This window comes from Mus musculus, chromosome 15 (genome assembly GCF_000001635.26).
Source record: "Mus musculus strain C57BL/6J chromosome 15, GRCm38.p6 C57BL/6J".
NCBI classification, from domain to species: domain Eukaryota; kingdom Metazoa; phylum Chordata; class Mammalia; order Rodentia; family Muridae; genus Mus; species Mus musculus.
This window is the reverse complement of record NC_000081.6, coordinates 8,211,787-8,231,581: the sequence shown is the minus strand read 5'-3', so window position 1 is coordinate 8,231,581 and position 19,795 is coordinate 8,211,787. Positions and strand designations below refer to the sequence as shown.

Sequence of the window (19,795 nt, the reverse complement as noted above, 5' to 3'; positions counted from 1 at the left end):
TAGGTTACATAGCAAATCTATCTGATAACTCTAGAGACATCTCATCTCAGCCTTTGACAGAAAATGATCATTATGTGCACTGAGACAGAGAAAAAGCCCAGAGTGACGTCACACACAGCAAATCACCAGGCAGAGGCTCTAAGCTGCAGTGTTTTCAGAGAGCTTTCCAGATGTTTTTCACCTCTGTAGAAGAGGGTGTCTATTTGTGGACAGAATCAGCTGGGCTCTCGTGTATTATGGCCAGACTCTCCACGGCCTGAAACTCCAGCACAGGCTACAGCCACAAACACCCAACTGTCCCATGCAAGTGAGAAAAGAGTCTACTGTAGCTGTTCTGTACCTTGGGCTCTATGATGACTTCTGAGTCATTGCTAATGAGGGAGTCCTCCGGGCGGAAGCTAACATTTGGTTTTCTTCTCGGCTTCTGAGCTCTTCCTTCTTGCAGCTCCCTCTTGGCACGCCTGCTTTGCCTGTGGAAGACAACGGGAAGACCATGGTTTTCCCTTAGAGTAACTTTAGGTTCTCATCTGTGACTTGCTGCATGAAAACAACTCCTGAAGATCCACTTCACTAACAAGATATTCTGCTAGAATACAAGTAATTACAGTTGATGTTGAATTAAGTATGCTGAACTGGTCACTGGAGTCTGGGGATAGATATACATCTTTTAAGCAGTTTCACTCTTGTGGTGCCAGAAACGCCATGAAACCCTCCACTAAGCTCCATGAAGAGGCTCAATAAAGACCTCAGCAGGGAGCACTGGAGGCAGAAAGGACAGCATTTAAACAATGCTCTGTGTCACCCACTGCAGGGCCAAGACTACAACAGCTGCTCTTCAGTTAGTCTGGGCAGCCTTGCTTCTACACACACACTCCTCATGTGTGTGTAGATATGACACTTCATAGTGTCACTACCCTCCTACCTTGTAGCAGTCTGGGGATGTGTGGTGGGCTGAGTAAAGATGAATTCTGGTTAGCTGCACATGGGATTTCACCCGATCCCAAAGACTTGTAATACAAAACAGAATTGTTCATTCTGTCACAGAAACATGGAGAAAACTCTCCAGCCATGAAAGGTAAGAAGGAAAACTTTAAGAAAAATGGACAGGGGCTGGGGGGTGGGGGAATCCCATTTCTCACAATAGAGTAAATCTTTCCAAACTGTAAGATTAAACACGTGGCAAATGACAAGGACACAACCATGTGAACTTGCCTCTGCTTCCCTTGTGTTATCCCAGCTGCGTCCATGCTGACTCCTACAAAGTGAGGAGCAGCGTCACCTTGTCCAGACACACTGTGTGCCAGTTTTTGTTGGCTTCTTTTAAATGCCAGGAGATTTTCAAGTGGGATAAGCTGGGGCTTCTTATACTACAAAAGAAAAGATAACTCAAATACACAATTATGTTGAATAATAAAGAAAACATTTAAATTAAACTGAAACACATAAGAGACAGAACATATCCAATCCAACAAGCTGACCTGTACAGGAAGAGTGGTTGGCCACGTCTTAGACAGTGAGAGAGGGCTGTTAAACTTTCATACAGGTCTTTTTTATTTTCTCCCCGGGAACTAACTCAGGGCCCGGAGCAGGCTAAGTCAGTGCTCGGCCAGTGAGCTGCCTCCTGGCCCTCAACTGAGTCACCTTGACACCCCTTCTTCTAAACTGACTTTCCATATACACTCTTCCTCCTGGAGTAAGCATATCTGCATAGTCTGGGGGGCCCTAAACAGGGGTTATCAGAAGAATTTGGGTTTTAGCATATTATTCTAATAAAAAGAACCTTTAAATTTATTTTCAAAATAATAAAATGTCTGCAACATTAACCCTCTCTCCTGTCCGTGATATGTCAGGAAAGAGGCATAGTCAATCCTTCTAGTGAATCAGCCCGTCTTTTCCCAACAGCGTCTGCGGGAGACAACGCACAGCACAGAGCAAGTCACTCAGCTACTACCTAAGTTACTACCTAGCACGCACTACTAACTGACACAGTGACCAGCTAGACCATCTGACTTTCATAGATCAAGGTAGGATCTTTGAGGAGGACTTAGTGGATTTCAAAAGCTACTGTCTCTTTACGTGGAATGCTACTGACAAGCTGGCTTGTACTTAAAAACTTTTATCTAAAATAGATTTGATCATAACAATATTGATAGAAACTTCAAACACACCATGTGCACTTGCTACACACTACACACTACACACTCACACTCACATGTACAAGATGCACTTCAGTCACACAGAAAGTCATTACCGTATTCTCTGGGGGCAAGCACGGATGAAGTAATGACAGTTGCGGTTGATTTCTTCCTTCTGTGCCAGGTACTGAGGGAAATCGACTGAATGCTCTTGGTGGTGCTGAGAATACATAAGGAGGCTTAAACTGCAAGTGTAATAAAGGAAGTCCAAAAGAATTCTGAAGAGCTGTCTCAGGGGGGCTTGGTTTAACATCAAACACATTTTCTGGCTTTATAAATACTGAAGAATCCTGCTGAGGGGTCAAGTACCCTTGCCCTGCGTACTGACCCATGTTCACATGCTTCGGGATGCCGGTGAGGACAGCCTCTGCTTTTCTCATGGCTTCCGCATTACAGTGGCTCGAATCTGAAGGAGATGGTAACGTGGTATGCACTGTTCTCTGAGACACAGGAGGTTGGCAAGAGTCCGACAGGCTCCAGGCCTCTTTTGGTTGGGCCTGGGGCCTGAAAGAAACTTGTGGAATTCTTCCTACAGGTAAGGAAAGGGGCTTGAAGTCACGCTTGGGCTGAAAATGAAGCAGAGGAAAGCCACGGCCAGGAGCGCCTGCTCGGGCAGGGGGGATCAGCTGAGGCGTCTTCTGGATAGCAGCGGGTGTGAACAAAAGCTGGAGGCCGCTGTCTGCAGCAGGGGCAGGAGGAAAGGAAGCAGGTGCGAAGCTCCGAGGTGCTCCAGTCTGTCCTCTCACCTCAGGCTGGCCATCTAATTGACACAAAGGAACACTCCCATGCGGAATATCCTCAAAGAAAAATATATACATTTAGGATATATTACAAATTCCTTATTTTGTAAATAAAATTCAGTATGATTTGAATAAATAGTATGTTAGAAAAATTGCTAAAAAATACATTTATTCAAATTTTAAAAAGCCTACAATTAACTGAGACGGACACAAATGCTATCTACACTGTGTGCATGACTAGCTTTAATTGTCAGGTTGAGATAATCTAGAACCACCAGAAAAATCCGTTTTAATGAACAGGTTGTCTACACTGACAACCCAGCCCTAGCTCTTTGCACCATTCCCTAGGCACAGGGCTCCCGGACTGTGTAAAATGCAGAAGAGAGCAGAGCATAAGCAAATGAGGTGTGCATTCCTTTCCTGTGACTGTGACTGACTGCACACTTCAAGCCCTTTCTGCTTTAACTTTCTCCCACGGATGACAGCCTGGACAGCAAGTGGACAGAGACCCTTTCTCCACAGACGACAGCCTGGACAGCAAGCAGACAGGGACCCTTTCTCCCACAGACGACAGCCTGGACAGCAAGCAGACAGACACCCTTTCCCCCCACAGATGACAGCCTGGACAGCAAGCAGACAGACACCCTTTCCCCCCACGGATGACAGCCTGGACAGCAAGCCGACAGACACACTTTCTCCCCCAAGTTATATTTGTCAGGGGATTTCCCGACAGGAACAGAAATAAAACCAGAATAATAAAATGGGTGTCAGTCTTCAGGTGCCTACCACTGTTCTTTTGCTCCCCCCCCCCCCGCACCCCCCCCTCCCCATTGTTGTTGTTGTTGCTGTTGCTTTAAAGCAGGTTCTCTCACTGGCATGTCCTCACCCAGCAGGTTAGGCTCTAGCCAGCAAGGCACAGAGACCTGACTGTTACTACCTCCGAAGCTTGGGATGTTAAGTATGCACCCCCATGCCTGACTTTTCTTTATCACTGCTGTGAGGGATGAACTCAAGCCTTCAGCAAGCATGTTGCCACTAGGTTACTTCTTCAGTTCTAATAGCATCTTAGTGTGAGTTACCTGTGTATCTCCACTACTATCTTGATCAGGACGGCTAATTCTTTTGTGGTCTGCTGGGCTGTTCTTGCCAGGCTCCCTGGTGCACTCTCCCATGGATTGTGCTCTGGCACTAACTCTCTGTCTGCTGTTGACTTCAATACAATCACTCTTTGTGGAGTTTGATACTTGGCTTTCCCCAAAACGCACAGACTGAGCCTGCTGAAGAAGTCCATGCATGTCTGGGAGACTAGCAACCGACGGTCCTACTATTTGCATCAGGCTCAGAAAATTGATCTGCTGCAGCTAGAATAAAACAATGAAAAGAAGTGAAGATGTCACAGTTAAGAGCCACATTCTCAAACGTTAAATGACATCCGATGGCTCATAAGGACAGAGAACTGCATGGGATTCCACTTTGACTACTCCACTTCTATGAATTTGCAAATTTCCAATTATATATAAGGTAAAGATTTACTTACATAGGCACATGCTCACCTGAACTAATTTAAACATCTCATCTTGGAGCATCTGCCTAACAGACTCGGAAGCATCTGGTAACTGAGCCCTGTGTTCATTTCCCTGCGTCTTCTGAGGTGTTTGTGAAGTATCCTGGGCTCCATTTGACATGAGGGGTAGAACTGTGGGTGATTTTTCTTTAAGGTCCGAAATCTGTGCACTGTGTGAAAACATTTAAATAAAACCATAAAATGACTTCTGGTAAGTATTAAATACACAGAACTGTGAACATTTTATTTTCAAACAAACCAGAGTCTCCATTTACAATAAACCATAACAAAAATACTATTTAAAAAAAAATTAAAAGACTAAGGCAGTTCTTAGGTCTTGTTTTTTTGGACAAAACAATTATTAAGAAACGATTCCTTGCCGGGCGTGGTGGCGCACGCCTTTAATCCCAGCACTTGGGAGGCAGAGGCAGGCGGATTTCTGAGTTCGAGGCCAGCCTGGTCTACAGAGCGAGTTCCAGGACAGCCAGGACTACACAGAGAAACCCTGTCTCGAAAAACCAATAATAATAATAATAAAAAGAAAAAAGAAACGATTCCTTAAATATAGTGAGTCTTCAAGTGTTTTTTTTTCCTCCCCATCCCTATCCTTTCTTCCAATGAGGACTCTATATGTAGCCCTAGCTAACCTGAAACTCACTGAGTACATCAGGCTGGCCTTAAATTACAGAGCTCTGCTTGCCTCTGCACCCCAAGTGCTGGGTTTAAAAGCATGTGCCACCCCACCTATACTTCCAGTATTTTCTAAGTAAATAAATTTCATCAACTAAAGGGGGAACCAGGCAAGTGTTATATTCAAATAAATAGTCATTGTTTCAGAAAAGAACATAGACAATTGCAGACAGTTTGAACTTGCATTCATTCATTCCCTTTCAGCACTGTTTTTCTCTTTGTTTTGCAGTGAGCATGCTTTAAACCAAAACTGCATTTACATGGTAAATCTACGACAACAGACTTCACAATTGATGTGATGATTTTCACCCAACTTTACTGGGCTTCACTTTCATCAGTTAGCAAGGAGATCAAGTCTGAGAATTTTTTCTATATAAAATTGTACTGAATTTTCCTTCTAACTCATCAAATTTGACTAGCACTCTGATTAACTCTTGTAGAAGAAATTACAAAGACCAAGAGGATAAACCTAAAGACAGTGAGATCTTCAGTATGGCAGCCTGACCTCGCTCGTGTGGTCTCAGAAGCTAATCAGGTGGGGCAGGACTGTCCTGGGGTAAGGTAGCTCAGTGGTGGACAGTTTGTTTAGTCTATTTGAGGCTTTAGGTTCAACACCCAGTACTGCAAAATGAAGGAATGTTAAAATGGGCTAAGAGCAATTCTTATGTTAGGGATCAGAAGATGAATGGAACAATATTTCAATAATATATCTAGTACTGGATTTTCTTTTTTCTGAAAAGACTGTCCCAACACAGTTCATTTCTTTAAAACACAGATTTAGGAAAATCTGTAAATAATGACTTGAGGTCTCAAAACGGTGTGCCTACATTGCTTTTTCAATGTATCACATTACTTTTACCTATTTTCTTAGTGTTTAGAACAAATATGTGGCAATTATTTCAGGCTGGCAAAGGAGTTATATTCTCTTATTTTTATAACATGATTTCAAAACTGTACAGTAGATAAAAACTCTTACCTAGAAGTTTCTGAATTTGCATCTATACAAAGTGAATGAGGAACTCTGCGTTCCGATTTTGACAAGGCTTCGATAGAACTACAAACGAAAATCAGTGATTAGGAGCTTGCTATCCTCGCCCTCCTTTACACTTTCTACGGTGCACACACGACTCCTGCCACCTAGGAATCTACCCCTCTAATAGCGCTGCAGCACTTAGCTCATAATCACAGTCTGTTTCCACTGTCTCCATAGTAATTAGTCCCAGATTCCAACAACAGCAAAGACTCCATGGCTTAATACACAACGTGAGCAGCACTGACTGCTTAGCAACAAAAATACAAATAAAGCCAGGGGCATGAAGCCGCCTATGGCCACATCTATCGGATAAAAATACAATCTAAAGCCAGGGGCATGAAGCCACCTATGGCCCACAGTTTCATCGGATAAAGAGCACTTTACTCAGAGCAAAGAATCTACTGTTACATTTGAAACTGTGAAGATTCATTTTTACAAATACAAATACTTAATACTGATAATGACATCACAGGGTTTTAAACGTATTCTTTAGTGGACAGGAGATACAGCTCGTTTGTAACGTGCGTGCCCATCGCATATAAGGCCCTATAAACGATCCACAGCACGTCAAGAGAAAATGTTTCAGCTGGCTATGGTGGCATATGCCTTAGTCCCAGCACTTGAGGCAAATGCATGCAGATTATGAATTTGAGGTCAGCCAGAGTAAGGCCCTGTCTCAAAAACAAAACAAAAAAATTTTACTGACTTTTTAAAATAGATAGAATCTGTGATCTGAGAAAAAGGAGTCTAATGTTGCTCTTCTTATCAAGTGTCTTAGGTTTCTCCAGCTGTGAGGAAACTGGTTGATTTCACTTCCCAGGGTAGGAAGCTGGAGGCAGGAACTACAGCAGGGGCTCTGGAGGAACTGCTTACTTCCTGGCTTGCTCACTCTGCTTTCTTACACAGTCCACACCAACTGCTCAGGGGTGATTTGTCCTCCTCACATCCATCAGCAACCAATAAAACGCCCTATACACAATCTGTAAGCAATGTGACAAGCGTTTTCTCAGCTGAGTTCCTCTTCCCAGATAACTATGGCTTGTGTCTGTCAGGGGAGAGAACCCCTCATGTGGCTTGTGTAGGTGGTGTGCGGGAGCATGGGCATGAAGAGGCCAGTCAACCTGGGTGTTGTTCCTCAGGAAGGGGTCACTCTGTTTCGAGGGACAGGGCCTCGGCAATGAGGTGTGGCTGTCTGGCCAGTTGGTCCTAGGGACCTGCCCACTTCCTCTGACCCAGCACTAGACTCTTACCCGTTCTTTACATGGGCACTAGAGATGAAATTCAGGTCCTCCTGCTTCTAGGACAGGCAGCTTACTGGCTCGTCTATCCACCAGCCCCTACATTTTCTAAAATTCTAAAATTTCCACCTCCCCCGAGACAGTGAAGTGCCAGAAGCAAATTGTGAACATTGTGTGGAGCCCTAATGGACAGAACGCAGCAACGAGAACACAACAATGAAGGCCGTGTGCATGATGTACAATGGTTTTCTACTTCCCTAATTAGTAGATGAATAAACCCTGGCCTCTTTATGGGCACAAGAAGAATTCATTTTGGTAAGGCTGAGTGACAAGAGGACAAAGGCAAAAAAGAAAAGATTATTTCTACCAATGATTGCATTTATCAAGAACAATTCACTGTCATTATAAATAAAAGCAATAATACCAATCTAAAATATATAAATTATGAAAAATGTCTAAAAGCCTAAGATTAAAATAAACAGCTTAAAATCATGTTGTTGTGGTTTGAAGAGAAAGGCCCCCATACACTCCTACGTTTGAATGCTTTGTCTGTAATTAGTGGAACTGTTAGGAGCTGGCCTTGGTGGAGGAGTTGTGGCCTTGGTGGAGTTGTTACTGGGCTTTGAGGTTTCAAAAGCCCATGGCAGGCCCTGTCCCCCTCCCCTCTCTCCCTCCCTCTCCATCTCCCTCTCCACTTCTCCATCTTCCCCCTTCCCTCCCTCCCTCCCTCCCTCCCTCCCTCCCTCCCTCCCTCCCTCTGTCTGTTCTTCCATCTGTCTGTCTCTCTCTCTGCTGCCTGTGGATCAGGATGTAAAGCTTTCGGCTACTGCCCCAGTGCTATGATCATGGACTCTGAAACTGTCAGCAAACATCCAGTTAAATGGTTTGATTTATAAGAGTTGTTAGTAAAGATGCTGCTTCGCAGCAATAGAAAAGTGACAAAGACACATGTCCTACTTTCTTCTCCTTACCCTTTCTGTTCTGTCAAGTTTGTATCCACGCTGGCGTCTCGTGGTTCTTTCCTGGAACACTGAGCCTCTTCTTCGGAATGCTGTAAAAGTCAACAGTGCCCGTGCCCACAATGAAGAGGTGAGACACACATGCATGACTCTTGTTGTATATTCTGAATTTTACATTAAATACCGGTCTAAAAAGCAAGTGACAAAATGACCCTTAAAAGTCTCCGTCCTGCTCTGAGCAAGTCCTTACACATGTGAACTGCCTTGAGCCCATCAGGATGAGCTATTGAGTCCATTAAAGTAGAAAGACGAGGTGTTGCCTGTAGACTGTTTTAGAAATCACAAACTAACTTGTGAAAACTGCCACAAAATGAGGAAAAACTAACACTTTCTTTAAATAAATGTTAAAATAACAGGAAAGATCTATGTTCCACTTAGAAATTTGGATTTGAGGAAACAAATAATACATAGAAACTGCAAATCACACTGAAACTGAGCCCACTTCATAAGCAAGGACACGCTCACACTCTTGACCAGCCTGCTACTTCAGGAAATGGAACGCGTCAGTGTCTGAAAGCCCAGCACACATAACAGAATCTCAGAGAAAGAGAAATTCAGCATACTGCCTACAGGGCAACGCGCCTGCGCCAGACGCAGCTCTGCCTTAACATACTATACGGTGGGACAAGCGCCGGAGGTGCCGTTTAAGCACTAAGTCACAGTCACACACTTGTGTGTGTTGCTCACGGGCTTACCTCTGATGAGAGCTGTGACTCTGGCCTGCAGATGACAGCACTGGGACCTCTCAGACTCTCAACGGGTCCTTCTAGAAGGGTTAGAAATGAAGGGAATGCTGAATGTGAAAGATAAACTTTTCATTTTCTCCCTCTCTCTCTCTTTCTCTCTCTCTCTCTCTAAGGTTTAGGAGATACTGCAGGAAATGTTGGGGAGAGACCCACAGTTTGTTCACAGGAATCACACTGCCCAGGCATGGTAAGAAACCTACTAATATAAAAATGTCTTGCATATTCTTGGTTCTATTAGAAAATCAAGTTATAAGTAAGTTAATATGCTTGCATTTCAAGAGATACCACAAATCTTTTAGTTATAAGCTATGTTTTGGCAAATATATTTAAGAATAAAAGAGTTATTTTGGATGTTATTAATTATAAATTAGTAATGCCAACGGAAATTATGGCCTGCACGAGCTGACCTTCAGAGTCTGAGATGTGCACGTCCATCTCATCTTGTGTAGATGACCCTGCTTCTGAATGACGCCCGTCAGCATGCACAAGCTCTCTCTCAGAGCCCGGAGTAACAGGAGCAATCTCATCACCCGTGTCTTTCACGTCATGGTTTTCTGCTTCAGCTGGCATTCTACTAACGAAAAGGGAGCCATGAAAATTAGAATCCAGTCTCAGAGACAAACAATTTCTCAACATTTAATTCATTTTTTTCAACAAGAAACAAATTTCATTTTCATAATTTCTAAGCTTTAAAAAATGTTTCTTATATTTCTGATACATGGAAGGGCCTAGCTTTCATTTACTCAAAACAGTAGAGTAAATTCAGCTTATGCAAAATTCATGTCTTCACAAAGGAGTCGTCATGCTTTTGCTATGGTATTCATCATATGCAGGTTACCGTCCCTCCGAGGCTCCCGCTGTCCAAGGCTCAGCTCAGAGGGTAGCAGTGCTGGGTGGTGGTGGCTGCACTGAGAGGTAGGAACCGTGGGGAGGTTCACGGGTTGCTGAATGTGTGCCTTTGAATAGGATGATGAGTCCCGGCCCTTCCTCGACCATGTACTTTCATCATGACATCCTGTCTCAGTATAGACCTAAAGCAATAAAGCCACCAGCCACATAGTAGAATGTCTAATACTGTGGGCCTATAAACCTTCTCTGTAAGCTGCTTACCTCACGTTTATCAACGTAGTGACAGAGGTCTGACTAACTGTTCTCAAATAATACTGCTCCTACTGTTGTCTCATAGTAAAGGGGGCTTTCAGAAGGAACTAGTTCCTCCCTCAGGAAAGACATGCTAGACCCATGTGGAGGAAACAGAGTTTACAGTGAATTGCAAGCACTTCAGGAGCTTCCAGTCTGTTCCTGTACTCCTTCTTCTCACTTTCAAGAGCTCAGGTCTTCCTAAGCCAGCAGACTTTCCTGGGGAGGAGGGCACACACAGCAACTTACTTCCAGCACTCAGTCCCTTCCTGAGCTGCTACTGCAGCTGGACAGTCAGCATCAACGTCGCTCTCCCTCTCAGCTGCCACCTGAGGCTCAGTGTGATGGCGCTCTAGAACCTGAAGAAACCATCTTAGAATTTTATATGGACAACAGCACTTTTTAAAAGCATACTTTTATGTCATTCGTATGTTATTTAGAATGGATTCTTTTATACATTATTTACTGCACTTGAACATTCCAATTATTTGTTTCTAGAAGCAATGGTCAAATCTTTTGTCTACCAGGAAAAAGTAAGTTTGACACACACACACACACACACACTTTCATGATCACATAGTGTTAAAACACATGCACCTAAAAATACAAGTGGCCGGGCTGGAGAGATGACTCAGTTGTTAAGAGCACTGGCTGCTCTCCCAGAGGACCTGGACTTGATTCCCAGCACCGACTTCATGGCTCACCATCGCCTACAACTCCAGTCCAAGAGATTTAACACCGTCTTCTGGCTTCCTCAGGCATTGCATGTGTGTGGACCACAGACATGCATACAGGCAAAAGCCACCATATACACAAGAATAAAAGGAAAAAATTTAAAACAATACAAGTAATGTATTTGCCTAACTTAGACATGTGCTACCTAGAAATACAAATCTCAAGAAAACAAGTGCCCTCATTTCACATAAACTTCATACCTTAAAATAACAGACATGGATATTTTATTTAATATTTTTACTAGGTATTTTCCTCATTTACATTTCCAATGCTATCCCAAAAGTCCCCCATACCCCCCCCCCACTCCCCTACCCACCCACTCCCACTTTTTGGCCCTGGCATTCCCCTGTACTGGGGCATATAAAGTAAAAATATGGAACGCTTCACGAATTTGTGTGTCATCCTTGCGCAGGGGCCATGCTAATTTTCTCTGTTAAAATCGTTCCAATTTTAGTATATGTGCTGCCGAAGCGAGCACCAGAAGTGGATATTTTTTAAAAAGAAAATAAAAGTTCAATTTGACAAACAGAAAAAAATAATGTGCACGTGCTTGTATGCACACACACACACCTATATATACACACTTCCTCATCACTGTTTTAGAATGAAGGTCTTCACCATTAACATGCTAAAGAAAGACTGATAAGCCTTGCTCCTCCATAGCTGGTTTTCAGGTCAGATTTTGCAACCTTTGTCTCAAGAGTACAAGGAAAACATCCCCTATGTATTTGCTAAAAACTTCAGTAGCTTAGTCCCTTTATCAACTAACGCCTGAAACTTAAAAAAGAGAAAAAACAGAAATGTAAAAGCATTTATAATGTTAACAAAGTGTTTTTTCCCTGTTTCTGTGTACAAACAGTATAAAAAATAAAATTCTCACAGCCTCCCTGAAGGTACTTACACTGTAATTTTCTCAAAGAATGAAAGGAATCTCTTTAAGAAGAAAAAGGATACAATGGGTGATACAGAGTATAATCAGCACTGTCATTAATTTGCTATTACTTTAATAAATTCTTTACAGAGTAAAAACAGTTTTAAACTAGAATGGTACTTTCCTCACTTGTTATGAACGGCTTATGCAATTACCTTAATAATGCCATTTTTTGCCGTATATGCAGCAGAGTAGGGTTGCTCCAGAAGCCATAAGGAGGTAAGAATGGCAGCTGTAGAGGTCTTCACACGAATTACTGGACTGTATTTACAGGATGACGGAGTGACCCCAGGATCACAGAGAAGTCTCCGATCTGACCAGCGGATCATCCACTCTACCAGTCTCCCCGCATCGCCGAACATGCTCTGCAGTGCCAGAGGAAGGTCTTCCCGAGGGGGGCCAGCACTGCCCTCAAGAGCTCGGAATCTGTGTCTTCCGGGTTTAATGGACTCGGGTACCCAAAAGGAATGGTTTGATGATCTCTGCACTGTGGGCTTCTCTCGCTTGTCATCTGGAACTCTATACATTGGCTTTTGTTTTAAGCCAAACAATCCTGCCCTTCTTTCCCAGTTCATGACATCAGACTGCAGAGGGTTCTCCGACGTGCTCCCTGACTGCAGAGGGTTCTCCAAGGTGCTCCCTGACTGGTTACCTAGTGCTGAAGCTGAAAGGGCCTGGCTTTCGAAATGTCGGGCACCCACACTGTTTAGAGAGGACAGGTTTTCAGGTTCCTGTGACTCAGGAGTGACAGCAAAGCAGGAACCAGCTCTGTACACATTCTCACTGATGGTCTTGCTCTGGCGTCGTTTTAATGTTGTGTGTACATCAAAAAGTAAAGAATTAAGTTCATGTTCTCTAAGGCGCCCAGAAAAGCTTGTCAAAAATGGAATGCCAGGGTCACTGGAACAAAGGTCTCTTTCAAGAATATAACTCAGGAAGAGCTCAAGGAAGCTAATATATTCATCATCATCACGTTCAAATTCCCAAACACCAATGACAGGCAGTGCTTCCTTCCCTGGTGTCTCATCATCTTCCTTCCTTTGGGAGTTTTCTTTCTGATTACTTACTTTCTTTTTATCACTGGGCTTTTTACCAACCAATGCTAATTCCATATGACTTGGGGTATGCCTATGGTATAAAAAAAGAACAGCAAGATTAACTTAATCACTGTTTAATTATTAGTATTTATTTCATAATGGATTTAAAAACATCTGTATTGACAAGTCATGTATTTTTTGTGTTTCAATTGACTTATCTTGTCAATGAAGCATAACGAACTACAGGATTGCTAGTAAGCAGACTATTCTACGGGGTTGAAGGACCCGGGGTAGGAGAACTGGCTTGGCAGCTGTGAGCACCAGCTGCTCTGCCAGAGGACCTAAGTTTGGCTCCTCACACTCAAGTCAGGCAGCTCAAAACTATTTGTAATTTAAATTTCAGGGAATCGAATGCCCTCTCCTTATCCCTATAGGAGCCAGGCAGGCACTTGGTACACATATATATGCATAAAGTAAATATATATGTGTGTGTGTGTATGTATGTATGTATGTATGTATATTGGGGGGGGGCTTTTTGAGACAGGGTTTCTCTGTATAGCCCTGGCTGTCCTGGAACTCACTTTGTAGACCAGGCTGGCCTTGAACTCAGAAATCCGCCTGCCTCTGCCTCCCGAGTGCTGGGATTAAAGGCGTGTGCCACCACGCCCGGCTGATTATATAGTTTTTAAGTCAAAGAGAACATATTACATTGCAGTTACTATAATTTTAATCAAAACAACAAAACCCAAGATCTTAAATCATGGGCTGGAGAAATGGTTCAGTGGTTAAGAGCACTGACTGCCCTTCCAGAGGTCCTGGGTTCAAATCCCAGCAACCATCCACAGTGAGACCCCATATCCTCTTCTGGTGTGTCTGAAGAGAGTGACAGTGTATACACATATAAAGAATAAGTAAATTTAAAAACAAACACACACAAGACCTTAAATCACAGGTTTATACCCTAGGGAAGAATTGGCCAGGAATTTACGAAGAGCTCTAAAGATGAGCGTGAAAGTTCCTTCCTTTGGGTCCTCAAACCCCAATCACTTCAAACTATAGGCTGTGTATCTGTTCTCTGGAATTGTTGGGACCAGAAGTATTTTGGGTCTGGGTGGGTTTTCTTACTGGTTGGGGCAGGGAGGGGGCTGATATTTGTATATATGTAATGAGATGTCTTGGGGATGAAGCCCAAATATGGAAGCTTAGTGATGTAACAATTATGTGTAATGTACAAGGGCCTGGGTTCCTGCTCCAGCACTAGAAACAAAACAAACATCTACTGTTTCAAATAATTCCATAATCCTTACTCCAAGTGGTCGGAGGAAGTCTATACAGTATATTTATCGTATTGGGACTGTGACCTCTCATAAAAAAATCAAGCATGTATTTTCAACTTTTAGTATTTTACTGGATCTTAAAGCTGAATTTCGTATTTAAGGTTTTTAAATTAAGTATGTTAACTTTCTATTTAAATGTAAAGATTAAACTGGGCATGGTGACACAAACCTTTAATTCCAATATTCAGGATGCAGAAGCAGGCAGATCTCTGTGTTCCAGGCCTGCTAGCGCGACAGAATAAGATCTTGTCTCAAAATAAAAGCAAATGCCACACACCTAACCCCTCACCTGCCCTAAATAAATCTAAAGATTATTAAAAAAATAAATAGACTTCAAGTCACCCACTGAATTGTGTCTACTCATCTGTCATCTCAGATGTCACAACCATTCCATAATCTCAGTAATACTGACAATGAATATATAAATTGAATATATATATCTCAAATATATAAATTGTAATGCCCAGTGAGTTACAGAGGTTGCCCTCTACTTCTTGAGGATTCTGGGATCGGAAATAAGCTCATTATTTGCCCTCTCTTCCGGAGGAAGTGGGTGCTTGCATTACATCCAGCGTACCTTTGATACAAGTGTATCCAAGTTTTTTCTTCCAAAGACAAGGTTTCGGAGAAGGTGTCGGCATCGCTGTGTAGTAGGGAACTGCCCAGGTCTAACGTGAGTGTACTGCTCACGCTGGGCCCCAGGGAGAACCTGTCCGCAGCAGGAGTGGCAGCGGGCTTGTCTTCTTCATCAGGCTCCCAGATATCCATCTCAAAAGCACCTATGTTCCTCTGCACGCGCTTCAGGGCTTTCACCCTCACTTTCCGGACGTGCCGCATGACTGTAGACATCAGTTCCTCAGTCTGAGGACCTGGGGAAACCAAAGTCCTCATGGTTCACAGCAATGTTTCAACTCAACGTTTAAGGCAGGCACAGTAGTAGTACCTGACTGCAACGTCAGCACTTGGGGGCACAATCAGGAGCATCAGAACAGGTTCTGGCCAGCCTTGTCTACACACTAAGTTCCAGACCATCCATGGCTACAAGCCTGTGTCAAAGAAAAGAAAAGGGCGAGGAAGAAAGGGATCCAATTCTGCCTGGGACATGGGACCAAGCTAACTACACTAAGGCTCATTTCCACATTATTGCAGATGTTGTTTTCCTTGGTATTTGTTGGAAAGCTATGGCCCTTCCAGAACTGCAGAAGCTGAATAAGAGCCCTTCTCCTCCTCTTCCTCCTCTCCCTCTTCCTCCTCTCCCTCTTCCTCCTCTCCCTCTTCCTCCTCTTCTTCTTCATCAATAATAGTAATAACAAAATAATAATAAAAAGCAAAGAAGCCAGATCCCCTCACTCGCTCCTCTATCCTAAGGGGAAGTAATTTTTGGGTTGGGTTGGGTTGGGTTGGGTTGGGTAGGCCAGGTCTGGGAATGTGCACCTGCACATCTTATACCAACTCAGGATGCTGAGACAGGGGAATTACAAGACCCATCTCAATACGAACCAAACAGTCAAACACACCCCACCACAACTGAAGAAGGTATTTCTGATATAGACAGTAGGTGCTACTATGACTTTCTAAACAAGGTTCTGAAGAACTCCCTCACACTGATGGACTGTCTGCCTCACGCAGCTGTCAGTGCCTTACAGAGGGTAATTCTCTGCAAAACTGGTTTAGAAGAAGAGACCCATAAAATGACTGGCTGCTACTGTTCGGTAGGTAAGGACTACAGTAACGAACCTCCAGGCCAATCCTGTCACCTCAAAGTACCTCAATGTAAGAAATGAGCAAGTAAAAATGCCCCATTTCCCTTAAAAAGACAGACAATGATGAATAAAGAATGACAAACATTACTTTCTATCCTCACTGAGTGGGGAAATAGAGAACATTTTGAGCAAAAATTAAGGCTTTCATACTAAAAGTAATGAGAAATAATAACAATAATAAGGTTTTCCCAAGATTACTAAAACTTTAAGCATTATTAATATAGAAAGAGGATATTTCAGAAGATAGAAGAAAGTATCAAAAACTATGCAAGTGCAAGTTGCACAAGAAGCCAGCAGTACTTCAGCTAAGAAAACAAATGACAGATTCAGGTTCTCCGTGGCTGGAGTAGTGTGGTGGTGAAGCCTGAGCAAGATGCCGAGAGGCCCCGGGTCTGCTCTGCATCGTCACAGAAGGGAGGGAGTGTGGAGAGCCGTGAGCAATTGCCATCACGAGCCTCCGCTGTGCCTAACTGGTAAACAAGTAATGTGCGCAGGGGCAAGACTGAATTCGTGCCAAGTCACTGCCTATCCCGGGGCGTAGTAGTGCGGTGATGAGTGAGCAGCTAATCAGGAGCTGACACGTCACATGGAGGAGTATATAAGCAGCATCATATTCCTTGTTCGGGGTTCTTCTTTCGCCTATGCAATCAATGCTCTCCCAATAAATGTGTGCAGAAGGATCCTGTTGCACCGTCGTTCTTCCTGGCCAGTTGAGCGCGTGCAAGAAGAGAGGAAGGAAGGGAGGAAGGAAGACAGGAAGGCCACATGACAGGCTTTGTGTTTTATACATTTTGCCACAATAGAAAATCTACAAGGCCATTTGAATGTACAGGATAAAATCAAAAATGTAAGTAACTTTAAGCAAAGAGGGAAAATAAGCATTTTCGATAAATACAAGAAGTGCACAGACCCCGTGTTCTCTCTTATTTCATTTTGAGGGGAAATTCTTCTGTGTGGACCAGAATGGTTTTGAAAACATGAGCACAAGTGATCCATCCTCCCCACAGAGCAGCCCTGCTCATTGTATGTCTATCTCTGGCCTTGTATAATCCTCTCTCAATACAGATTAATCAAGTAGGCAACAGAACAACCATCTTAGTTATAAATAAGGAAGCGAGGCAGAGAGCAAAGGCCTAACGGGATTGAACAACTTTCCTAAGACACAGTTACTGACATGAAGTCGACTCCATCTCCATGCAAACCAGCGTAATTAGTTCTGCAATGAGGTCATTAATCCACTTTCTCATTCTTTACCTTTAGGGATAGCAGAAATTCAGATACCTGGGTGGCAGACAGCAGATACCTTCAAAACAAGAGCATTTTGGAGCTGGAGAGATGGCTCAGCAGTTGCCAACACTGGTATTCTTCCAGAGAACTGGGTTCAGTTCCCAGCACACACATCAGGCGGTTCACAGCTGCCTGTAACTCCAGCTCCAAGGGAATTGAGGTCTCCAGGGGCACTTGTACACCCATGGCACACACATATACACTTGCACACCCATGGCACACACACACACACATAATTAAAAAGAAATCCTTTAAAAACAGAACATCTTCAACAACATGTATCCATTAAATATCTGAGAAACAGCAAATACCTTTCACAACACCATGTTTGAGTTTCTGTTGAAGAGAGTGGTATTTTTCTCTTAAAGGAACCCTTATGGCCTCAGGATTAGGAAATGCTTTCACAAAAATTTCTGCTACCTTCAGAAAAAAAAATTAATGTTTTATGAGTAACATCAGTCTTTTTCTTTCTTCTTTTAATTCTTCAAACACTTTAAGTCAGAACATAAATGTCTACTTAAAACTCTTTAGTTGTTCAATCAAGCTACCAGAAATCAGCATCGTTTTTCTTTCTTCCTTCTTTATTGTATTGTAAAATGTTTGACAAAATTATGTATATTCAAGATAGAAGGTACAATGATCTGATATATACTTTATCAGCCAAATTAGCATGTCAGTCGCCAAGTGTAGTGATAACTGTATGTGTGCACATGCACAGTAAGAACACATTAGAGCTACTTCCTTCATGAAACTTCAGTAAATCACAGCGGATCATTAATTATAGCACCGTGCCGTACACGGGCTCCTAGAACTAACTCATCTTATAAATCCAAGTTTGGACCCTTTAGTCAACACCTCTTCATCCCTCCACATCCTTTAGAAAAATTTATTTTTCTCTATGTACTCAGAACCAACATTTAAAAAAATCTATGGACGAAAATTATACTGAAATGGATCTGAGAGACACAGATCTGTTAGCCTCGAGGATTTATGGAAACTTCCAAAAAGCGAAGAGGCTTGAGGAGAGGGGGAGGATGACTACTTACTGAGGGGGACACGCCCCCATGTCTACCACAGCTCTAACGCCTTCCTATTCCCAGCACACCCAGCCCTGGCTCCTCCCATTCTGGTCTCTGCTCTGATGAGCCTTAGGGTCTGTCTACCTGTGAGATCGTACAATAGCTATCTTTCTGAACTGGAGGACATTATCCAAAGTCTAATCAGTCTGACAGGAAACGGCAACATCCTCCCTGACTAAAGCAACAGAAATCCATCAGGGCCTATTATTCCGATTTAAGTTTGTTAGGTTTTTTTGTTTTTTAACCAACAATCATATTACCTTTCTGATTGGTGGCAGTTCTCCAATAAGGCTCAAAATTATATCTTGAATAAGTTCTTCCATATTAAAAAACCGAGAGAATGGTAGCATCCTACAGGCCCATTCCAGTGCATGAAAACAGTGCTCAACCACACAAGAATCAAACCCTACCTCGAGGTCCTGTGTGGATAAGAAGAAAATTGTCTTTTCAGTTTACATGGACAGACTAGAATAAGTTCAAAAGAATAGTTTACTACAAATAGTAAATACTTCTACTAAGCAATAATTTCCCAAATGATGCTCATTTTCTATTCTTGAGCTGATAAATACCTTTTCTATCTTTGTATTTTCTCTTGCTTTCTGATACTGCCTGCAAGTGTATGACAATTTATCCCGGACATGCAACATCCAGCACAAAGCACAAAGTTCTCTGAAGCAACCTAAAAACACAAACGTAAAAGGAAATTACGTACCATTACATCTGCAGGTTATTTATGTCTTTACTCTGTTAGTCACAAGAGAAAACTGTGCGGGCTGCCTGGGGAGACAGTTCCACCACTAACATGCTTGCTGCTGCACAAGTGTGAAGACCAGAGCCTGAGCCTGGAGCATCGTGTGAACCCTGGGACAGTGTGGAGCCCACTGTAATCCTAGCATTAAGAGGCAGAGTTGAGGATCCCCAGAGTAAGGTAGCTAGCTAGACTAACCCAGTCAACGAGCTTTGGGATCAACTGCGGTACCTCAATGTATCAAACAGAGAGTGACCAAGAAAGATACCTGATGTCAACCTCTGATTTCCACATACATACACATGTGTGTATGCAAGCACACATATGTAAATATAAATACACACATGCGCATGCCAAAATGCCAAAAAAAATGTGTTCACTGTAAGCATCTTATATAAAAGTTATAGAGATACTTCCAGCATTTTAATATATAATATTCTAGAATATTTTATAAGTATCAGCTGCATGATGATATAAAAATTATAGACTAAATTAATCTATTTAGTTCCAACT

At 42.8% G+C, this 19,795-nt stretch overlaps 1 protein-coding gene, 1 long non-coding RNA gene and 1 other non-coding gene across 18 annotated transcripts in view; 1 reads left to right on the top strand and 2 right to left on the bottom strand.

The window, feature by feature from the left end:
* Cplane1 (ciliogenesis and planar polarity effector 1) overlaps positions 1–19,795 on the bottom strand; it is a 102,134-nt gene that overhangs the window by 39,577 nt on the left and 42,762 nt on the right. For 12 of the 16 annotated variants that reach the window (XM_011245335.2, XM_030248797.1, XM_006520001.3 and 9 more), the window contains 15 exons: positions 19,104–19,213; positions 18,795–18,953; positions 17,767–17,875; positions 14,983–15,274; positions 12,187–13,159; positions 10,615–10,724; positions 9,633–9,799; positions 9,175–9,245; positions 8,432–8,511; positions 6,166–6,243; positions 4,489–4,669; positions 4,015–4,296; positions 2,252–2,992; positions 1,213–1,367; positions 341–470 (listed from right to left, as the gene is read on the bottom strand). In XM_011245335.2, the coding sequence (XP_011243637.1) occupies positions 341–470; positions 1,213–1,367; positions 2,252–2,992; positions 4,015–4,296; positions 4,489–4,669; positions 6,166–6,243; positions 8,432–8,511; positions 9,175–9,245; positions 9,633–9,799; positions 10,615–10,724; positions 12,187–13,159; positions 14,983–15,274; positions 17,767–17,875; positions 18,795–18,953; positions 19,104–19,213 (3,638 nt within the window). The remainder of the gene's footprint in view (positions 1–340; positions 471–1,212; positions 1,368–2,251; positions 2,993–4,014; positions 4,297–4,488; positions 4,670–6,165; positions 6,244–8,431; positions 8,512–9,174; positions 9,246–9,632; positions 9,800–10,614; positions 10,725–12,186; positions 13,160–14,982; positions 15,275–17,766; positions 17,876–18,794; positions 18,954–19,103; positions 19,214–19,795) is intronic. The other 4 variants (XM_006520000.3, XM_030248795.1, XM_006519998.3 and 1 more) reach the window with 4 other exon arrangements.
* Positions 8,471–10,617, top strand: Gm41265. Its single transcript, XR_875023.3, has 3 exons — positions 8,471–8,549; positions 9,339–9,412; positions 10,059–10,617. It is a non-coding gene; the product is annotated as a predicted gene, 41265 (long non-coding RNA).
* Positions 11,468–11,578, bottom strand: Gm24144. Its single transcript, XR_003951727.1, has one exon. It is a non-coding gene; the product is annotated as a U6 spliceosomal RNA (small nuclear RNA).